General features: G+C 55.0%; 1 protein-coding gene and 1 long non-coding RNA gene across 7 annotated transcripts; one reads left to right on the top strand and one right to left on the bottom strand.

Annotated features, from left to right (window-relative positions):
* Positions 1-20: 20 nt before the first annotated feature.
* On the bottom strand, positions 21-13,951 carry CAP1 (cyclase associated actin cytoskeleton regulatory protein 1). 6 transcript variants are annotated; one of them, XM_086863304.1, is made up of 13 exons: positions 13,820-13,951; positions 8,570-8,682; positions 8,245-8,345; positions 7,162-7,239; positions 5,220-5,363; positions 4,205-4,290; positions 3,966-4,071; positions 3,702-3,873; positions 2,907-3,094; positions 2,603-2,726; positions 2,389-2,471; positions 1,795-1,938; positions 21-1,396 (listed from the first exon to the last, which is right to left on the bottom strand). In XM_086863304.1, exons 2-13 carry the CDS (start codon positions 8,661-8,663, stop codon positions 1,313-1,315), a joined length of 1,404 nt encoding a protein of 467 aa, XP_086719430.1. In that variant the 5' UTR covers positions 8,664-8,682; positions 13,820-13,951; the 3' UTR covers positions 21-1,312. The 6 variants fall into 6 exon arrangements, with proteins under 6 accessions (XP_086719430.1, XP_086719431.1, XP_086719429.1 ...); XM_086863305.1 differs by having other exon boundaries at positions 13,778-13,950; XM_086863303.1 differs by having other exon boundaries at positions 13,862-13,949.
* LOC111939003 (uncharacterized) lies at positions 12,850-19,724 on the top strand. The gene is made up of 3 exons (XR_015279302.1): positions 12,850-13,113; positions 17,140-17,276; positions 17,750-19,724. It is a non-coding gene; the product is annotated as an uncharacterized LOC111939003 (long non-coding RNA).
* Positions 19,725-19,726: the final 2 nt, after the last annotated feature.

Genomic DNA, 19,726 nt, shown 5'->3' with positions numbered 1-19,726 from the left:
AGAGACAAGAGCCACAGGAATGAGCAAGTTGGCATTAACTTTATTCTATCTTCTGTATAATCTTAAGTACATAAGAAAGGTTTTTTTCACAAGCCTCAGGAGAAGACAAGTACAAGTCACAGGACAGTTTCAAAATAAAAAAAAAATAATTTTTTTTTGCATAATTATTTTTTTTTTTTAAGTTTTGTACTAGAGAAAAAGAACATTTGACACTTTACAGAAGAAATGCATTTAAGATATGCTTATACCACCCGAGGCCTTGGAAAAATGAAGGTCAAAGCACGTGCAGCTCCCTTTTATGGGTCAGTACAGTACTGTGTGATCCATCACTCTGCTCCAGGGCCCTGGAACAGAGGCTGTGAGCTTCCACCAAAATAAAGAGCCAAGCAACAGGGGGGGGAAAAAAAGGGGAGGATTCAGTGGGGGCTGATTGCAGATGAGGAAGAGAGTGATGAACCCACTTGATCCAAGTCGGGTATTTACAACTCTGCACTGCTGCCCTGGAATGGAGGAGGCCCTTCCTCTGGGGAAGGGGACAGGTTCAGAAGAACCATCCTGGAAGACTGAACCTGAGTTCAGCTGCTCCAAGAAGGAAGCAAAGGTTCCCTTGTGGAGGTGGAGAGCTGATGGAATGAGAGGTGCTCAGCTCCAGGCTGCTGGGTGGCCGTGGTGACAGCGCCGCAGCCTTCCCGTGGCACTGGGCAATGAAAGCCTCCTGTCATGGCACAATCAGGAATGCACTGAGCTACTGGGAATGATGGAAGAGGAAATCAGGGTGGAATCGGCCCAGGTCCTCAGCCTTTGGTCCGACAAAACCGTTTCCACGTGCTGTGATGCCACCAAGTGCTCCGGAGAGCTGGAATGAGCAGCTGCCAGGACCTTCCCGAGACACCTGCCCCAGCAGCTGGGTACTGCGGGCTCCGACAGACACCGGTGCTCGTTCAAAAGGGGACAACACTCCTCTCACATGAACAGTTTTGCTTAAAGGCAATACAAAAACAACACTCTGAAAGCCAACTGCCAGGACTGGCTGTGAAAGTTCACTGAGACTCTTGATCGATTGGTGCGGTTAGATGGGACAAAGGGAGAGAGAAATACACCTTCCTGCTGAGAGAGGTGGACAATCACTGACCCACCACCTACCCCAAGCCCCAGGCAGAGGAATCTCAGTGATGGCAGGCAGCTGTGTCTCTTGGGTAGAAGAGAAGCAGTTTGAGAGCAGAAAGGTACAAGAAATCTAAGAGAATCATCTGAAAGCAGATTTGTCCCACAGCAGGGCCAGGGGAGGGTGTGAGCCTTGGAGCTTTTCGGCTTAGCCAGCAATTTCTGTCACAGTGGTAACCAACTTCTGACCGTTCCACACTGTCTTGAACTGTTCTGGGACAGGAAATTCAGTCTGGAGGGTAAAAACAGAAATCTGTTGTCAAAAATCCGTTTATGACTGAGGTTAGTGACCACTCCCATCGCTTCAGGTATTTCTTTTGTCAGCTTTGTGCTCTGTTACCTCCTGTACCACCACTGGTGCCTGTCCTGCCCCCAAGAGATCCTGAGGAAGGAGCAGCCCCCACAAATCAGGAATAATCTTATTTACAGATATTTTTTCCTGCTTTTTTTTTTTTTAATCAGTTCATCATTCACAACCTCCAAACTCTACAAAACTCTCCACTCACGACCTCCAAACTCTACAAACTGTCCCCCACTGTAACCAACACCCCCTGCAAGGCTCAAAAGAGATCTCCTGCATCCCCCAGCCCCACTGTGGGAGCTGCAGGAGGATTCCAAAGCAGCACTTACAAAGTCTCCCCCCTCGCTGGGGATGAGGATGTTCATCTCCGAGGACTTGGCACTGACGATCTCGCAGTCGAGGGAGCTCTTGCTCAGGTACACGTGGCACCCATCTGTCTTGTTGATGGAAATTGTTGGCACTTTACCCATGACCTGGCAGGGTCAGAGCAGAATTAGCTCAAACTGCACAACCACAGCATTTTTGGGTGTGTTTTCTTTCAAGGTTTGACTCCAAGCCCTCCCCGTGACGATCGCACGGGATTTAAATATTCCCAACTTTAGCAAAAAAAGAAGTTTTTTGCTTGCATTTTCCCCCAGTTTCTTGTTCTGATCTCTTTAGAACACAGCTTGAGCCAGCACTGGGCAAACTGAGCATCCCAAATCAGACACCAAACTGATCTGGAATAAATCCTACTGCTGGCCTCCTGCTTTGTGCCTTCTTCCTCACAGCTCTTACCCCAAGCCCTGAAACAGCTCCAAAGACACAAATTTCAGCCCTTTCCCAAGGGACAGATGGTGTTTCATGGATATTCTTCACATCTGCACATTCCAGGTGTGGAAATACAACTGCTCCACAGCCAGGAGAGGGAACAGCTCACTCACCTGAACTTTAACATCCCTGCTGTTGATGATCTCCACAATGCCCACCACGTCATCAAACACCAGACCCAGCTTCTTGCAGTTATCTGCAAAGAAAAAGCAGATCAGGGCACCAGGATTTTGGAGGCTTTAGCTCCTGCACACACACACACACACACACACACACACACACACACACACACACACAGAGGCAGCTGTCAGGGCTCTCCCCACTCACCCAGGGTGATGGAGTTGATCTTGCCTTTGATTTGGAGTGTACTGTTTGTGCACTTGAAAACATATGCTACCTGCTTCAGCTCTGTGTCACTGATCACCAGGTTAGTGGCATTCTCCTGGTTTTCCTGAGAAGGAAGGGGAAACACACTTCATTTTCTGAATGCAGAGCCACAAAGCCATGAAAATCCCTTTAAAAACAAACAGGTGCCTTCAGGCTGGTGCCTCTTAGGTCTCCAGAAGAGCCCCTTTTGCTTCTCCAAAGCTCCCATCCCTCCAACCCACTCCTGCCAGCACCAGGCACTCACCACTCTCCACTTTTTGCCTTCTAATTCTAGCAAGGGAGGAGCCTTCGGGGAGGCGCCTTGGGAGGGATTAGCATTACAGGCTGGTTTGGGAGCAGTGAAAGGTTTGGGGCCGCTCCTCACGGGGCCCCCTTGGTTCTTCAGGGCTGGATTCTTGTGGGTTTTCATCTCATCTGAGACGTGCCTTAAGCCTGCAAGGGAAGGCAAACCTGAGACTCGGCTCCCCTGCAGGAACGCAGCTCCACAAGCACCAGGCATCAGCGGTTCCACCCATCAACACTTGTCAAAACACAAATAAACTGAGACTGGGGCTAAGCTGAGCCAAGTGGGAGCGACAGGAAGGGAAGGAGGAAGCAGGAAATGCTGGTGCAATATTGACAAGGACACAGATCACAGATGCAGAGTGTGCCAGCTCTTCCATTCTGCAGCTGGAAAAAGCCCCGAGCCCAGCACCTCCTTGTCCTGATGTGCTCACCAGGTGACACAAAAAAAAGGGGAAGATTTTGTGCAAACAACAGCTGCAAAATTGCATTTTTTGTACCAGAAACACGCAGGCAACCAAAGGGCTCAGCCTTGGCTGTTTACATCTAGAGGTCCATGTCTTGTTCCACCTGGCAGCTGAGGGTGCCAATCCTCCCCCAGCAGCGCTCACTTGGTCCCTGGGAAAGCGCTGCCCCTGGCTGCCAGCCCCAAAATGGGTTTTCATGTCTTTTTTAAGGAGATGCATTGAGGGACAGCAGGGAAACCACAAGGAGCAGGGGCAGAGCAGTTCCCTCCCTCCCCGTGCCCCCCACGTACCCGAGGTGATCCCTTCTCCCCGGTTGATCTGGGCGAAGAGCGCCGAGCGCGAGGCCGAGTCGTCGGTGCCGGAGCTGACGGGGGCAGGAGGAGGGGGAGGCCCTGGAGGTGGGGGTGCAACCCCAGCCGGGGGGGCAGGCGGTGCTTTAGCCCCTGCTGTGGCCACAGGACCCTGGAAGAGCAGGGAAGAGGAGAGGCAGTGGCACCCCAGCTCCGTTTCTGGCGCGGTGACCCGGCCGGGCGCGCCCCGGAGCCAGCACTCACTGTTTTGCTCCAGGTCAGCCCCGTGGTGTGGAACTCTTTGATGTAAGCCTGCAGCTCTGTCCAGATGCTCAGATAAGCTTTCACCCAGTCCACTTGTTTTTTATCTCTGAGAACACAAGGAGATGAGAGAAGGAGGAATGAAAGGCTGAGGAAAGCAGAGGTGGGCAGATGCTGGAGCAGCCCTTGCACACCCAGCTGACCAAATTCAACAACATCCCAAAGGGAAAAGGTGAACTTACACATCCTTGTACTCCTTGAGGATCCGGTTGGTGTAAAACATGGCAGCATCAGTCATTTCCTTCACGTAAGGACCAGGCTTTGGAGCCTAGAGCAGAAAGAACACGCTAGTGTAGGAGTCTAGAAATGCAGGGACATTTCTCTGTCTATATAATTCTTTAAAAAAATACATCAATCATATATAATATTGATAAAAAGGCTTCCAAATATCCCTGAGCAAGTCAGAGTTTGTAAGAAATAAAATAGAAAGTAGAAAAATGTTTCTTTTAACACAGAGGTGAAAGTATAGATTTTAAGAGGGTTCCACACGTGGAGTAAAGATGGAGGAAAAAGGGTGTAGTTTTTAATCCTTCTTCTTCCTTCTTCTCCATGCTTCTGCAGTTTATAGAAGCACAAAATATGATTGGTTTAGAGTTAGTTGCACTTTTAATTACGTGAGTAATTAAATTACGTGATTTAATTACGTGAGTAGATACAGAAAAATTATTTGTTGAGATATAATAACAATACACTTGTCTGTAGTTAATGGGGTAAAAATTGGTATAAAGGTGAAAAGAACACGTGGTCTGGGGCCATTTTGTATCATTAGAACGAGATGAGCCAGGCTGTGGTGATTTAAGCTTGTGCAGCCAGTCTGGATAGACCTGCCAGGTTTCGTAAAGATCCTTCAATAAACACAAGAAACCAGAATCTGATGAGGGAGTTTTTATCAGATAATAAGGACTGAGATAAGTGGGACTCCCCATGAGGGAGGATCCCAAGGGAATTCAGCCCAAAGGAGGCTGAGAGACTAGAGAAAAGTTATATCCACAGAAAATCCAGCCCAAAGGAGGCTGAGAGACTAGAGAAAAGTTATATCCACAGAAAATTCAGCCCAAAGGAGGCTGAGAGACTAGAGAAAAGTTATATCCACAGAAAATTCAGCCCAAAGGAGGCAAGGAGAGAGAAGTAACAGCTAGAACTGAGGAGGAGCCAGGCTTCTCCCCAAGGAAAACCCCTTCCCACTGCAGTCCTTACCATGGCCACCCAGCCCAGGGCTGGGATGCTCTCGCTGACTGCTGATAAGTGATTGAACAGTTTGCTACCACGGTTCTTCTCCCTGAAATTCTGCACGGCCTGGATCTGCTCCGAGATGGGCTTGAGGAGATCCGAGAAGGCGTTCTGCACAACGACAGCGACAATTAATTAAGATTAATTAGCACGGCTCTGGAATGGCTGCACAGCCGAGGTGATGGTGATTCAGAACAAGATTCCAGCTGGCAGCAGTGACTGCTGCAGCTCCTGGCCAGGCCTGGTCCCACAGCCCAGCTCCTCCAGGGCTGAAGTCACTGCTCCCATCGGATCGGCGCTGTGGGAGAACGCCAAGAACTGTGACTCATGTTCAATCCAGGAGACACTGACAAAGCTTGTTAGTAACCAGGACAGAAATAGCTTTTGCCTTTCCTGGGTTCTTTTGTTTCAACACAGTTTGTTACATTTTCCCTCTCTTTCCCCAACCCTTGGAGAAAAGGGTGCTGGGCAGGTTTGGCAGCTACAGCCTGCCCCACAACCAGAGTCCCAGCAAATTCAAGTGTCACCCCCATCAAGCCAGACTTCAGGATTCCTCTGTTGTTTCTCAAGTCAATCCTTTAGTATTTGGATGGTAAAAATTTGTTCCTGTGTGCTGTTCCCTTGGAATGCTGCCTGGAAGTGCCAGAAGTGCTCTGGGGTCAGAGCACAGCAAAGAGCCAGTTCCACATTTCCAGAGAAAGCCTCCAAGGAAACTTTTCCTTCCTTCAGCATCAGAAAATCTCCTGCTGGTGGCGGCAGAGAGGGACAAATTTGGGCAAAACTTGCTTTCCAAAGCCTCAGCTTCTGCTTTTGCTGCCCTTTCTTCTGTTTAGATGAAAACTGAGAGGTCCCAAGCACCGCTGGCCAGGCCACACTTCCAGAAGCTCCAGCCCAGCAGCACATTCCAGTCACAGGATGGGGAAATTCTTCAGCACAAGCACTGAGAGTTCACACATTCTGCATTTTAAACTGCCTGCTCCAGAATTAGACTCCTGCCAGACAACCTGCACAAAGAGCTAGCCTAGATTAAGGCTGTTCTTTGTTCATAATCCTTTATTTAAATAACGTGTCCGTGGGATTTGTAAGCAGGTTCTCAGGCTAGAGGCTGCACAGAGCTGCATCCCAGCAAGGCTGGTGAAACATAACACCCCTCCAACGCTGATTTTGGGCAAAAAGATGCAGATCTATTTTGCAGTGAACAGGAAAGGAGCAGAGAAATCCAGCTCTCACAGTGTAACAGTAGAAGGCATGACTGAGATAATAACTGCAAAGAAAAGCAAGGTGGGATCCTGTTGCTGGGGAAAAACAGTTCTCAGCAGGGAAAAGCCAATGCATTCAGGATCAGATTCTCAGCCACACATCCTGCTGAGAAGCAGCAGCTCAGGGTAAAGTGTTAAATTACCTGCTAAGGACAAATCAATCCTAAAAGCCCAGCGATTATTCAGAGGCCATTTAGAGACAAGTGTCTGCTCTGCTCCTGGAGGAGTTTGATGCCTGAAAGTCTCCTGAGCATCACAGGATGAAAAGCAGCAGCTACACAAATCCCAGGGTGGCTGCTGGCTCAGACAAGATGCTGTCTGCAGGTTCTCAGGGAACACTGATTGAGCAGAGCTGGTGCCAGGTGAAACTGGAGACAGAGGCTGCGAGCTGACACCCCCAGGCTGCTCTGACACCACAGCTGCTGCTGCAACAGCTGGGAAATGCCAGTTCTGCAGCTCCCAGAACCAACATCCAGCATCCTGCCCACTACTGGGGAGCACCCAGAGCACTTTATACCTTCAGCAAGTGTCCCCAGCCCTCCTCCAGCTCCTCTTTTGGCCCAGCTGTGACAGCCCAGGTTCCCCCAACACTCACAGCCACCCCTGACCCCGAGGGCAGAGGTTTCTGATCAGGGGATTCCCACACTCACCTCTGCTGGCTGCTGATGCTGAGATGCCACCACCAGGAGAGCCCTCTCGCTCATCAAGCCTGCATGGACCATCTCAGCCTAAGGACAGACACAAACATGAGGGAGATTAACAGATCATCCCATCCCCGAGGAACCAGCCACACTGACCTCCAAGCACATTCCTGGAGAAACCCACCCCCAGAGGAACCTCACCAGAGCGTCACAGCTCGGGGCTGGGCAGTTTTCAGGCCTCCTGAAGGCCTGCACCAAGCTCTGCACACAGCCAGGCACTTCAGGATTTCCAGGAGGAGGTTTGATTCATCCTGAGTGTGTAGGTGGCAACCCGGAGGTTATCTGGGCATCTGCTTTGAATGCTCAGGGATTCTAAAGATCCTGGGATACAGAGCTAGAGGAATGCAGACTCTGACAGCAAACTTGGCCCTTCCAGCCCTAGGGACAGGCAGCACCTCCAGAGCAGAGGGGGAGCAGAGGGAGAGAAGAGGGAGAGAAGAGGGGGAACAGAGGGAGAACAGAGGGAGAACAGAGGGGGAGCAGAGGGGGAGCAGAGGGGGAGCAGAGGGGGAGCAGAGGGGGAGCAGAGGGGGAGCAGAGGGGGAGCAGAGGGGGAGAAGAGGGGGAACAGAGGGGGAACAGAGGGGGAACAGAGGGGGAACAGAGGGGGAACAGAGGGGGAGCAGAGGGGGAGCAGAGGGGGAGCAGAGGGGGAGCAGAGGGGGAGCAGAGGGGGAACAGAGGGGGAACAGAGGGGGAACAGAGGGGGAGCAGAGGGGGAGCAGAGGGGGAGCAGAGGGGGAGCAGAGGGGGAGCAGAGGGGGAGCAGAGGGAGAGCAGAGGGAGAGCAGAGAGGGAGCAGAGGGAGAGCAGAGGGGGAACAGAGGGGGAGCAGGGGGACAGCAGAGGGGGAGCAGAGGGGGAGCAGAGGGGGAACAGAGGGGGAGCAGAGGGGGAGCAGAGGGACAGCAGAGGGACAGCAGAGGGACAGCAGGGGGACAGCAGGGGGACAGCAGGGGGACAGCAGGGGGACAGCAGGGGGACAGCAGGGGGACAGCAGGGGGACAGCAGGGGGACAGCAGCAATCCTTACGTGCTTCTGCACATCCCCGCCGACTTCTTTGCTGATCTTGGTGTACTCGGCCACCGGCCCGGCCAGAAGGGCATCGAAAGCCTGCACGTACTGAGCCACTCCTGTGGGGGAAACCCAAGCACAGGGATCACCAGGAGCACCCCACAGGCTGCCACAGCCCCGGGCTGCACCTCCCACCTGCAGGAGGCTCAGCAAGTGCTGCAGCCACAGAGATTTTATCCTGGCAGGGCAGCAAACGCAGCCCCCAGGATAAAAACAGGAGCTGCACAGGAGCTGCTGCCCCCTCCCCTCCCAGCCCTGCACAGGGAGCTGCTTTGGGCCTTACCTTTGGCAGAGGAATCTCCACACATGCCAGAGCCTTGGCACACGCTCTCCAGGCGCTCCACAGCCTTCTCCAACCGCTCCACCAGCCTCTCCATGTCTGCTGCTGTCCACAACCTGCACAGACAGGAGACAATTACCTCTGTCCTCAGATGCCACAGATGGCTGGCTGCTACAAGCTCTGCCAGTTCCAGGAGAATCATTCCTGCCCAGCTCTGCACCCTGAGGATGGCCAGCAAAGTACCCTCACATTAGCAAAGGCAGCTGGGTTACACAACAGCCTCTTGCTGTTGCCACATTCGCTCCTTCATAGCTTCTGTTCCATTTTAAGGACTCCTTACATGTGTAAGGACATAAAACTTCCACCTTCTAACCTCGTAGTGACACAAAGGTCTGCCCAGGTTCTCACTGCAGTCAGCTCCTGGCCAAAGTCCCAGCTCTGACCACACAGCTCAACTGCTTTGCTGGGAGCTCACAGGCTCCAGGTGAAAACTACTGGGTTTGATCCTCCAAATGCATCTGGAAGGACCTCCTGGAGTCCTGAACTGCTCCCAGGAGCATCTGCAAGGCCAGCATCACCCCAGCACAGAGCCTGAGCCGCCCTGGCACACACCAAGGGGAGCAGCTGCACGAGCTGAGGCGGCGGAGCTGCTTCTGCAACAACGCGCCCCTGTTCTTCCTCTGCAGCTCTGCAGAACCTCCTCTGCAGCCACTGCACAGGAAAGAGACTCAGGCACACAAACCATTTGCTGCAACTCATCTGGAAAAAGTCTTAAAAGTCACGTAAACTTTCCATTAATTACTGCTTTGCACCAAGCAACAAGACAGGTCACGCTCCCAGCGCGGTAATGCGCAGGGAATGCAGGGAGGGAGCAGCAAAATCACCAATGGCATTTTTATCTTATCACCACTCATCAAAAGATTTTCCAGCATGAATCACGATGGTGGCCTGGACACAGCTTCCTTCTGAAGTGGTTCCTGCAGCTTGCAGAAGCTCAAAGCCCTGCCTGGAGGAAGGGGGTCCTTCCCAAAACACTCCCCGGAACGCTCAAGGAGGAAGGCAGGGTTTGCTCGGCTGAGCTGACACCGGATCCCCTCGGAGAGGAAACCTCAAGTTCTCACTCGAGTTTTGCTTTTGTTCACAAGCCCTCTCAGCCCTGCTTCAAAGCTCAGGGTTTTCACCCCATCTCCAGAGGATGTGGGGCAGATCCAGCGTTAGTCATGAGCCCAGCACTGATGTCACAAGACAAACAAGGCGGTTTTCCACCCCTCTGGGGCCTGCTTGCATCAGGAGAGGCAGCTCTGCCGTGGGGGGCAGGGGAGAGGAAGAGAAGCGGTTTCCTCCTCTGTCCACAGCTGATCCAGGGGCATAAAACCGGCCAGCAGCCACTGGATGCCTTCCAGATACACCAAAAAAAGAGTCCAGAGAAGCTGAAACTGCACGGCAGTCACCCCTATCATCAGAGTAATGAACAGCTCTGCTGCTTTAACTGTGAGCGATGCAGAACGCTCGACCGCAGGATCCTCCGCTCCTGCTGCATCCGCAGCCCAGGAAGAGCCGGGCTGTGCCTCCCCCGCTGCCAGCATCTCACAAAGTGTGGGCTCTTCCCCCGAAACAGCCACCTGTTCCTGGGATCTGTATCCTGGAGGGGGATGTGGCACAGGGAAGAGCTGCTCTGCTGAGCCCCAGCGCGTTCCGGGCTCTAATCTCATCAGCCCCAGTGAGCAAACTGCAGCTCGGATCAGGATTACCAACCTCAAAGTCCAGATGGAAAGCTGCTTCCTTCCCCCTCCCTCAGCAGCAAAACACGCTGCTCTGGCTGGGATTAACATCCTAAAATCACAGAGTTCCTTGGGACTCCCATTCCTTCCACTCTCCCTGCTGTTTGACAAGTCTTCCCTTGTTTTTTTCCTGAGCTCTGCAAACCTCGTGCTGTCAGGCAGATGGTGAACTCATTTTAATTTCCTTTTAATGGGTGGCATTAAGGCAACTTAAAAGATAAGTCAGTTGGTAAATTGGCAGGAAAATGGGAGCTAAGTGCAGGCAACCTCAAGTCCTGGATGTCAGTCCCTCCTCTTGACTCACCCTCCCTGTGCTCTTTGCCCTGTGGATGAAGCTATTTCTGCTGCCTGGGTACTCATACAGAATGAAATGAAAAGATTGAGCTGTAAATAAACCCGAGTTTGCAACCCAGAGATTAAAATTCAGCAAGGAAAACAAAAACAACCACGCAGAGGACCTGCCTGGACTGCATCTAGACAAGGTTTCATCAACTGGCCTGTCTGAATGTGAAATAATTCGACAGAAAGCAACAAATTGACTTCAGAAGTCCCAGTGCAAAGGATCAGTTCTTGTTTCCTTTCTCTGAAGAGGAAGATCACACACACACAGACCATCCAGGAGGCATTTTTTCCTCCAGACCATCCAGGGATCATTTTTGTCCTCCAGACCATCCAGGGATCATTTTTGTCCTCCAGACCACCCAGGGATCATTTTTGCTCTGCACCCCATGCTCCAGAGGGATGAGGGAGACTTTTCCAGCTCCCTGTGCAGGGTTGGAGTTCCCTGACAGGGTGGAGATGCAGCTCTCCCTTCCCAGACCACAACACAGGATTTAATTCCAGGTCTCCTTCAAATTCAATTGAACTTTGATTACCAGCAGAGCGGAAGCAGCAAACATTTCACCCAGGGCCAGAGGGGCCATTCCTTTTCACAGCACATTTGTTCATCTATCAACTGCCCTTTATTCCCATCCCAGCCTGGGAACACAGCTCTGGACACGCTGTGCCACAAACAGCCTGAGCAGAGCAATAAAAGGAAGGGATTTTAGTGGTAAAAACATCAGTTTACCCCCAAAGCCTGCCCATCACAGCAAGAGGAGTTTCCTGTTTGGGGAACATCAAGGAGATGATGTCCCAGCCTCAGAGTGAGCAAATTCTCAGAAAACCAATAAAAAAAAATGAAATTATTTGCTTGCCTGAGACAGCACATGAACCTGAAGCCCTTTCTTAGACATTCTGGAAGACACAAATGCTGGGTTTCCAGCCAAAGCAAGTCAAACCTACGCTTCTGCTCACACCGAGCCCGACAAACTGCTGTCAGCACCACCAAATTTGCATCAGCTACTTCCTGTTTCTACAGGCAAAAGAAATAGAGATGGGACAACTAAATTAGGAACATACCACAGTTTATTTCTGAGCTGACACTGGAATATCTCAGGGGATCAGCTACCAGATGATTTCCAACATTTATATCTGCCAAAAGCCAAAAGAATTTTTTTTTTTTATTTATTTTTTTTTTTTTAACAGTTCAGCTCATCAAGGCAGGAATTATTTGAAGCAAGGCAGGAGTCAAATGCCTGAATTTAGGCAGTGGTCAGGAACACAAGACAGCTATTGCTGGTCCCAGCAGCTGCCAGGACAGAGATCTCAGCTGTTTATAGTCCAACAATACTTGCTGACATTGCGCCAGAACTCGTGCTGGCTGCTCCTGCTATTTCAGATCCACTTTATTTAGAGAACCAAGAGTGCTTTAAAAAAAAATAAAAAATAATAAAAAAAAAATCCATCTGGCTCCTATTCCAGCTTTCCCACACACCAAATCCTCCTGAAGCCATTAAAAACGTTAATTTGGTGTTTTACTCGCATGTTAACGGGGGGTTAAAGCTCGGCACTGGAGCAAAGGTTCTTTTTTCAGCACAATTATCTGAATTACGAGGCTTGAGCTTGCCAGCCTCAGTTAGCACACTCCTCTCACTTCCTTTCCCTGTCACAGGGGGATGAATCCAGCAGGGAGGTAACCAAGGATCTGGGATTTGAGCGAAGCTGGATGCAGCAGCGAGCTCGGAATCAGGAATTCCCAGCATGGAAACCGCTCAGCATCCCTCCTGTGCCTGCTCCAGCACGGGCCGCTTGGCTGAACTCTCTGCAGGAATAAAAAAGGGGTGTTTTGGGATTTCAGAAAGCTCAGCAATATCCCAGGGACACGAGGATGGCCTCTGGAAGAGAAGGGACACACACAGCAGTGTCCTGATGCCAAGGATTCCCGGATTTTTCAGGGTACACTTCTGGGGGAATTACAGAACAACTGTAATTATTAATTTTCCACTTCACAATATTGAGAAACCGCTCAGACTGTCCAGCCTAGTCTTCACAGAAGCCCTGCAAACATGGTTTATCTCTATCTTTAGCACACTTTTATCGGGTTTTACAGGCTCCGAGGGCTGAGCAAGTTACCATTGGCTAACACAGATTGCTTTACATTTTTTCTCCCGTACACAAGGCTATTGTTTTCCTTTCATTCTCTCTGCTTCAGGCGACTTTCAAGGACATCAGCCTTTAATATCACCGCTTATACCAAAGGCTGGTGTGAGCAGAAGGGCTTTTACTAAAATATCAAATATTCTCTACATCGCAATCACCAAATCGCGCATTTTTCCCATGGCGAGGAAGCAGCACCAGGAGCCACCCCGGGAGGATGGAGCCGGTACCGGGGCTGTGCAGCACAAAAATCCGAGCTGCGGCAAACCGGAGCCGCTGCCTGTCCCGGTGAGTCGGTGCAGCCCCGGTAACCGAGCCCCAGCCCACGGTAACAGCCCCGCGGGGGTGTTTGCACCGATCTGTGCCCGAATTAACCCCGGAACACCGCCTTTAGGGCGGCTCAACCGGGCCGGGGCTTCTCCCGCCTCCCTGCCCGGGATGCCCCGCCCGGGCGGTGCGGCCGCTCCCCGGTACCCGCTCCCCGGTACCCGCTCCCCGGTACCCCGGTACCCACTGCCCGGTACCCACCGCACCCCGGTACCCCGGTACCCACTGCCCGGTGCCCACCGCCCCCCGGTACCCACTGCCCGGTGCCCCGGTACCCACTGCCCGGTACCCCGGTACCCACTGCCCGGTACCCACCGCCCCCCGGTACCCACTGCCCGGTGCCCACCGCCCCCCGGTACCCACTGCCCGGTACCCACCGCCCCCCGGTACCCACTGCCCGGTGCCCCGGCCCAGGGGCAGCGGCCGCGTTCCTCCGCTCCCCGCTCACGTTTCGCCGGTACCGCCTCCGGGGCTGGGCCGTGTCCCCCGCCCGGTGCCCGGTGCTGATCCCGGTCCCCGCTGACGCTCGCCGGTACCGCCCCCAGACCCGGCCGTGCCCGGTGTCCGCTCACCCCCAGGCTCGGATGCCCAGCCCCGGCCGTGCCCGGTGCCGGTGCCCGCTCACCCCCAGGCTCGGATGCCGTGCCCGGTGCCGGTGCCCGCTCACCCCCAGGCTCGGATGCCGTGCCCGGTGCCGGTGCCCGCTCACCCCCAGGCTCGGATGCCCAGCCCCGGCCGTGCCCGGTGCCTCTCACCCCGCTCCGCTCCCGCTCCGCCGCTCCCGGCGCCGCCCAGCCCCGCCGCGCCCGCCGCTTCCGGCCCCCGCCCCGCGCGCCGGATGTGCGCACGGCGCGCGCGGCGCGGGGGGGCGTGGCCTCGGGGCAGCCGCAGCGTGATTGGCTGACAGAAATGGAGGCGTGGTCAGACCCGGTGAGGGGTGTGGCAAGGGGCGTGGCTCAATGGAAGATGCCGCCCTGCGATTGGCGGGTGGAAATAAAGGCGTGGCCTGAGCACGCAGGGGGCGGGGCCAAGGGGCCGGATGGGGCCCGGGACCCCCGGGGGGAATCGGGACCCCCGGAGGGGCTGGGGGGGCTCCGGGACCCCCGGGGGGTCACACAGCGGGGCTGGGGGGGCTCCGGGACCCCCGGGGGGTCACACAGCGGGGCTGGGGGGGCTCCGGGACCCCCGGGGGGTCACACAGCGGGGCTGGGGACATTTGAGAGCCCCAGCAGGGCCAGCTGGGACCCCCTCGGGGGAGGGGCTGTTGGGGTAGCGAGGTCCTCAGGAGGTTTGGGACCCCCGGAAAGGGGTTAGGGGTGCTTGAGGATGCAGCATACTCTGGGAGAGGGGTAAGGCTGAAGGTTGGGGTCTAGAGATGGGGCTGGAGTTGGGCTGCCAGGGTGGGGTTAGGGGGGATGAGATCCCCTTGGGGAGGGGTTCGTCCCCCCTCTTGCAGCGGCAGGGTTTGGTTGGGAGTGGGGTGGCCTCTGTTGGGGCTGGGAGGAGGTGGAAGGGATCGAAGGGTCACCCCAAATGGTACCTGGCTGCAACGGGGGGGGCTGAGGTGACGATCCCTCTGAGCCTGGTGGGTGCAGGGTGGGAGAAAGGTCCTCACGGGACACTAAAACAGCTGCACCCCTTCTCAGGGTAAATCCCGGGGGGCTCTGGGTGCTCTGTGCCAGGGGTGGTTGGCATTGCTGCCTCATCCCAAGCATCACAAAAGCGGGAGGCTCCTGTGCATCCAGGGGACAGAGAACTTGGGAGCCCTGAGCTCCCAGACCCCCGAGGAGGGATAAAGATCACCCCAGCTTGGTGGCTGGACAGTCTGAGACCGGGGTGGTCAAGGGATAAACGATGGGGATGGAGGAAGAGATGCTGGAGTGGCACGGATTGTTCCCACGGAGGGTTCCGCTGTCTGCTTCCAGGACGTGCTCCCAAAAGAGTTCACTGCCGTGCTGCAGCAGTTGGCACCGGAGCTTGGTGTTTCCAGCAGCCCCCGGGATGGGCTGGGATCCTCCCTCGGAGCCGGGGGTCTGTGTGGAGCAGCGCTGGAGGGGTGTGACACTGTCCCGGTGAAGGATGGGACACTGTCCCGGGAAGAACAGGGACACTGTCCCGGGAAGGACAGGGACACTATCCCAGGAAGAACAAGGACACTGTCCCGGTGAAGGATGGGACACTGTCCCGGTGAGGACAGGGACACTGTCCCGGTGAGGACAGGGACACTATCCCGGGAAGGACAGGGACACTATCCCAGGAAGAACAGGGACACTGTCCCGGGAAGAACAGGGACACTGTCCCGGGAAGAACAGGGACACTATCCCAGGAAGGACAGGGACACTGTCCCGGTGAGGACAGGGACACTGTCCCGGGAAGGACAGGGACACTATCCCAGGAAGGACAGGGACACTGTCCCGGGAAGGACAGGGACACTGTCCCGGGAAGGACAGGGACACTGTCCCGGGAAGGACAGGGACACTGTCCCGGGAAGGACAGGGACACTGTCCCGGTGAAGGATGGGACACTATCCCAGGAAGAACAGGGACACTGTCCCGGTGAGGACAGGGACACGTTGTCAGGCTGGGGAGGAGGAGGAGGAGAAGCCTGGGCCGCCGCTTCCTGCCCGGCTGCGCTCCCGAAGATGCTGCGGGCGCTCCGGGAGCGGCGGCGGGGCTCTGCTGACACCTAGTGAGGCTCTGCAGGTCCCGGCTCCCGCTGCGGGACATCCAAAACCTCCGAGGGTTTCATTTCCCTGCTCTGCCGGGTGTCAGCTCACGGCTATCCCCCTTTCCTTGGGATCCCCCCAGCTCCCCGCACTGCCCCGCTGTCCTCACCCCATCCTTCCCAGCCGGGCTCCCGCACTCACCCAGGCTGCTGGCTGCTTTTCTGGCCCCGTTTTCCACCTTGCCCACCCCCGCTGTGCCCCTTGTCCTGTCTCCATCACCACCAGACCGAGACGCGAAATAGAAAATGAGGCACCAGCACTCTCAAAAAGTGTTTTACAGCATCCTAAAAAGTCCCCGCAGGGGAAATCCGGGTGGGCAGGAGCTGTCCTTCAGTGCTGGATCCAGGGGGAGAGGAAGGAGAAATCCCAGAGAAGGAGGGGAGGAAGGAAATCTGAGCAGGGGGAGAGGAGAGCGCGGCTCCCGGGGATGGCACAGCCCAGCCCCGGCGCTCTTTGCTGCTGGGCTCCGTCTGTCCGGCTGAACGCGGCTCCTGGAAGAGCAAAGATCGAGTTCCCGGTAAGGCTGGGGCACGGAGGAGCTGCGTGTTTACATTTGGGAAGGTCATCTCCCGTAAAACCTGCTCCGCATCCCTGCCACGTGTCTGCTGCCTCACCCCCATCTCCAAGCACCGGGAGAATCTTTGCTTCATTTCTCAGCTGTGTTTTATCTAAAATGTCTCTGCGTCCCTCACACAGCAGCCTTTGGCTTTTTGCAGCCGCAGGAGAGCGCTTGTCCCTGGTTGTGGGGTGTGCAGGGCGCTTGTCCCTTGTGGGGTGTGCAGGGCACTTGTCCCTTGTTTTGGGGTGTGCAGGGCACTTGTCCCTTGTTGTGGGGTGTGCAGGGCACTTGTCCCTTGTTTTGGGGTGTGCAGGGCACTTGTCCCTTGTTTTGGGGTGTGCAGGGCACTTGTCCCTTGTGGGGTGTGCAGGGCACTTGTCCCTTGTTTTGGGGTGTGCAGGGCGCTTGTCCCTGGTTGTGGGGTGTGCAGGGCACTTGTCCCTTGTGGGGTGTGGAGGGCACTTGTCCCTTGTTGTGGGGTGTGCAGGGCGCTTGTCCCTTGTTGTGGGGTGTGCAGGGCACTTGTCCCTTGTGGGGTGTGGAGGGCACTTGTCCCTTGTTGTGGGGTGTGCAGGGCACTTGTCCCTTGTTTTGGGGTGTGCAGGGCACTTGTCCCTGGTTGTGGGGTGTGCAGGGCACTTGTCCGAGCTGCAGCCCAGCTCTCCATCCCTGGGAAAATGCATTTATGGGTTTTCCTTTCCAGCAGGAGAGCACGTCACTGCTCCATCGTTCCTGCCTGTGTGCAGAGTCCTGGGGCTGCCAACAACCTTGGGAACCACGGCTTTTGCAAAACATTAACCAAAGCCCAGTGAAACACGTCAGCCTGTGTTTGCGGATGATGTGAGTGACCTCAGCCTGGTGGCACAGACAGGGTGACCCCTGGGGACAGCTGTGACACCCATCCTGCACAGCTGGCCTGGGTTAATGCTGCTGTCCCCGTGAGGTGACAGAGCCCAGGGTTTGTCCTGAGCACAGCCCTGCTCCAGCATTCCTGCTTCCCAGAACTTCCAAAGCTGAGCTAATTTCCAGCTGGAGCCGCCCTGGGGACTCTGGGGTGACACCCCTTTCCTTCGGGAACCCCTGCTTGGTTCAGCCTGAGGTGTCCCAAACCAGTCCTGGGTGATTCCTGCTGCTCCTGGGTCCTTCCAGCCCAGGGAAATCCATCCTCAGCAGCAGCCACCGGAACATTTCACAAATCCTGCAGCCAGAAAAACCCGGGGATTTTTTGCCCTTTCCCTGCAGATAAGGAGAGAGGTTATTCCTCACCCTCTGCAAGGAGAAACTCTTCACACTTGCACTTTTTTCTCCTGCAGGGTAAACAGACCCAGCTGTCACCTCTGGACTTGTCCCTCCTGCCTTCATCCTCCTGAGGCAGTGAGGTCCTGCCCCTTGGTGCCAGGGGATGGAGTTCTGCAGGTTCACGTGCTGCCTTTTGGAGCTCCAAATGATGTTTGATTTTGTCCCTCTGGCAGTCATCTGGGCCCCAGAGCACACCAGAAACCCTCTGCTCCCCTCCTGCACAGACCCCCCCAAGCTCAGGGCTGGCCCAGGGGCCTGCTGGAGCCCAGAGCTGGGATAGGTGTGAGCACACAGCTGAAAATGTTTTCCATTTGTTTTCCACACTGATTCCTTGCCCCTCACCTGGAGGACACGGCAGCCCTGCCAGCCCAGCTCTGTAGGGAGGTGCTTCCCAGCACTTGGATGCATTTGTTCCACGCCCAAGGTGTGTGTGGATTTAGCCAGAGCACAGCTGTAGGTGCAGGCAGCACCTCCCCGTGCGTTTTTTGCCACCCATTTCTTCTCCAGTCTTGGTAAGAAACCCTCTGTAGCCACAGCTGGAGCAGGATCCCAGCTCCCAGGCTGGAGCTTTGCCCAGGGCTCGAGTGTTATCAATTCTCATGGACACTTTCCCCCCCACTTCTCATTTCCTTTAAAGCTTTAAACAGAAGAGTTGTTCTCTTCTGGGAGAAGGGAGGAATATCCAGGCCCCAGCTCAAGCTCCTCTGGATGGTTTTACTCTTTTGGGCTGGCTGCAAAAAACCTGAACAGAGACTCCTCCTCGTGAAGAGCCAAAAAAACAAGGAGGCAAAGAATAAAATGTCCCTTTTTTCCTCTTGAAACACTTCTGAGAAAAAACAAAGGCTCGCAGCGATCTTTCAAATCCTTGGAGGCTGCAGCACTGCCCACACCCCTCAGAGGCAGCCAGGTCATGGCCAGGAGCAGTGCAGGGGTCAGAACATTCCCAACAACCCTGAGCTCTGTGTTTGCTGGAGCCTTCCTCCTCCTCCTCTTCATGCAGAGGGTGCTCCTGACACGCACCTGCCCCATCACAGGGGCTGCAGAGAGCACTGGCTTTGTCCCCTTGCTGTCCTGCCCTCGTCCCTTTGCTGCAGGGAGCTCCCCAGCCCTGCCCCATGGCCCTGCTGAGCACAAAACCAGCTCCCAGCCTCCCCACACCATCCCTCTGCCTTCTTTCCCAGCCACAGGGGCAGAGTGGGGCCTGGGGGAGCATTCCCAGCTGATCCCTCTGGCTATTTTTAAACTCCATCCTCATTCCTGTCCTTTGTACCCAAATGTGGAACAAAGGATGAGCCCCAAACCCCCCACTCTCAGCTCAGCCCTGGCCCCACCAACTTCTCGGTGTGACCCGAAGGCAGCAGCCCTGTCCCCTCTGCAGTGGCCTCGGGGACAGAGCAGAGCCAGCACCAGCTGGGAATTCACCCCATCCATCCATGGTGGGGGTGGCTGCTTCATCCCTGCACTGCCTCCAGCCCCCTTTTCTGGAGTTCCACTTGCTGCTGGAGGCGTTGGGGAGGGCAGGGCTCTCCCCCTTTGTGCTGTGGGAGCAGGGAATGCGAGAGGAGGGTATAAATATCCAGGAGATTAGTGCTCCCCAGCACTCTGCCCCAGCAGCCAGTGTTGAGTGTCACCCACAGCCCACATTCCCTTTCTCTCCGCTCCCCAGCTGCCTCTCCTGTTTCCAGCCTGGAGTTCACCAGCTCTGCTGGCAGCACTTTGATTTCATTCCTCCCTCCACCCCCGTTCCCCTCTTGAAAAGGAGGAAATAATAGAGCCTTTGTTGGATGGCTGCGACACAGGCACCGAGCAAGGAGCTGCACGGGGGCAAGGGGCTGAGCACAGCCTCCCTGCCTGGATTATGGCATTCCTGCTCCACAGCTCAGGAAAAGTCAATCCTGCACCCTGTGGTGTGTAAAGGGACCCTGGGCTGGCTGACAGCCGTGAAAAATCCCAGCAGAGAGAAAAAGAAAAAAAAAATTCTTCACACGCGC

This window comes from Cyanistes caeruleus, chromosome 26, assembly GCF_971803275.1.
Source record: "Cyanistes caeruleus chromosome 26, bCyaCae1.hap1.1, whole genome shotgun sequence".
Lineage (NCBI taxonomy): Eukaryota > Metazoa > Chordata > Aves > Passeriformes > Paridae > Cyanistes > Cyanistes caeruleus.
Note: the sequence above shows the minus strand (reverse complement) of the source record. Positions and strands in the feature narration are given on the sequence as shown.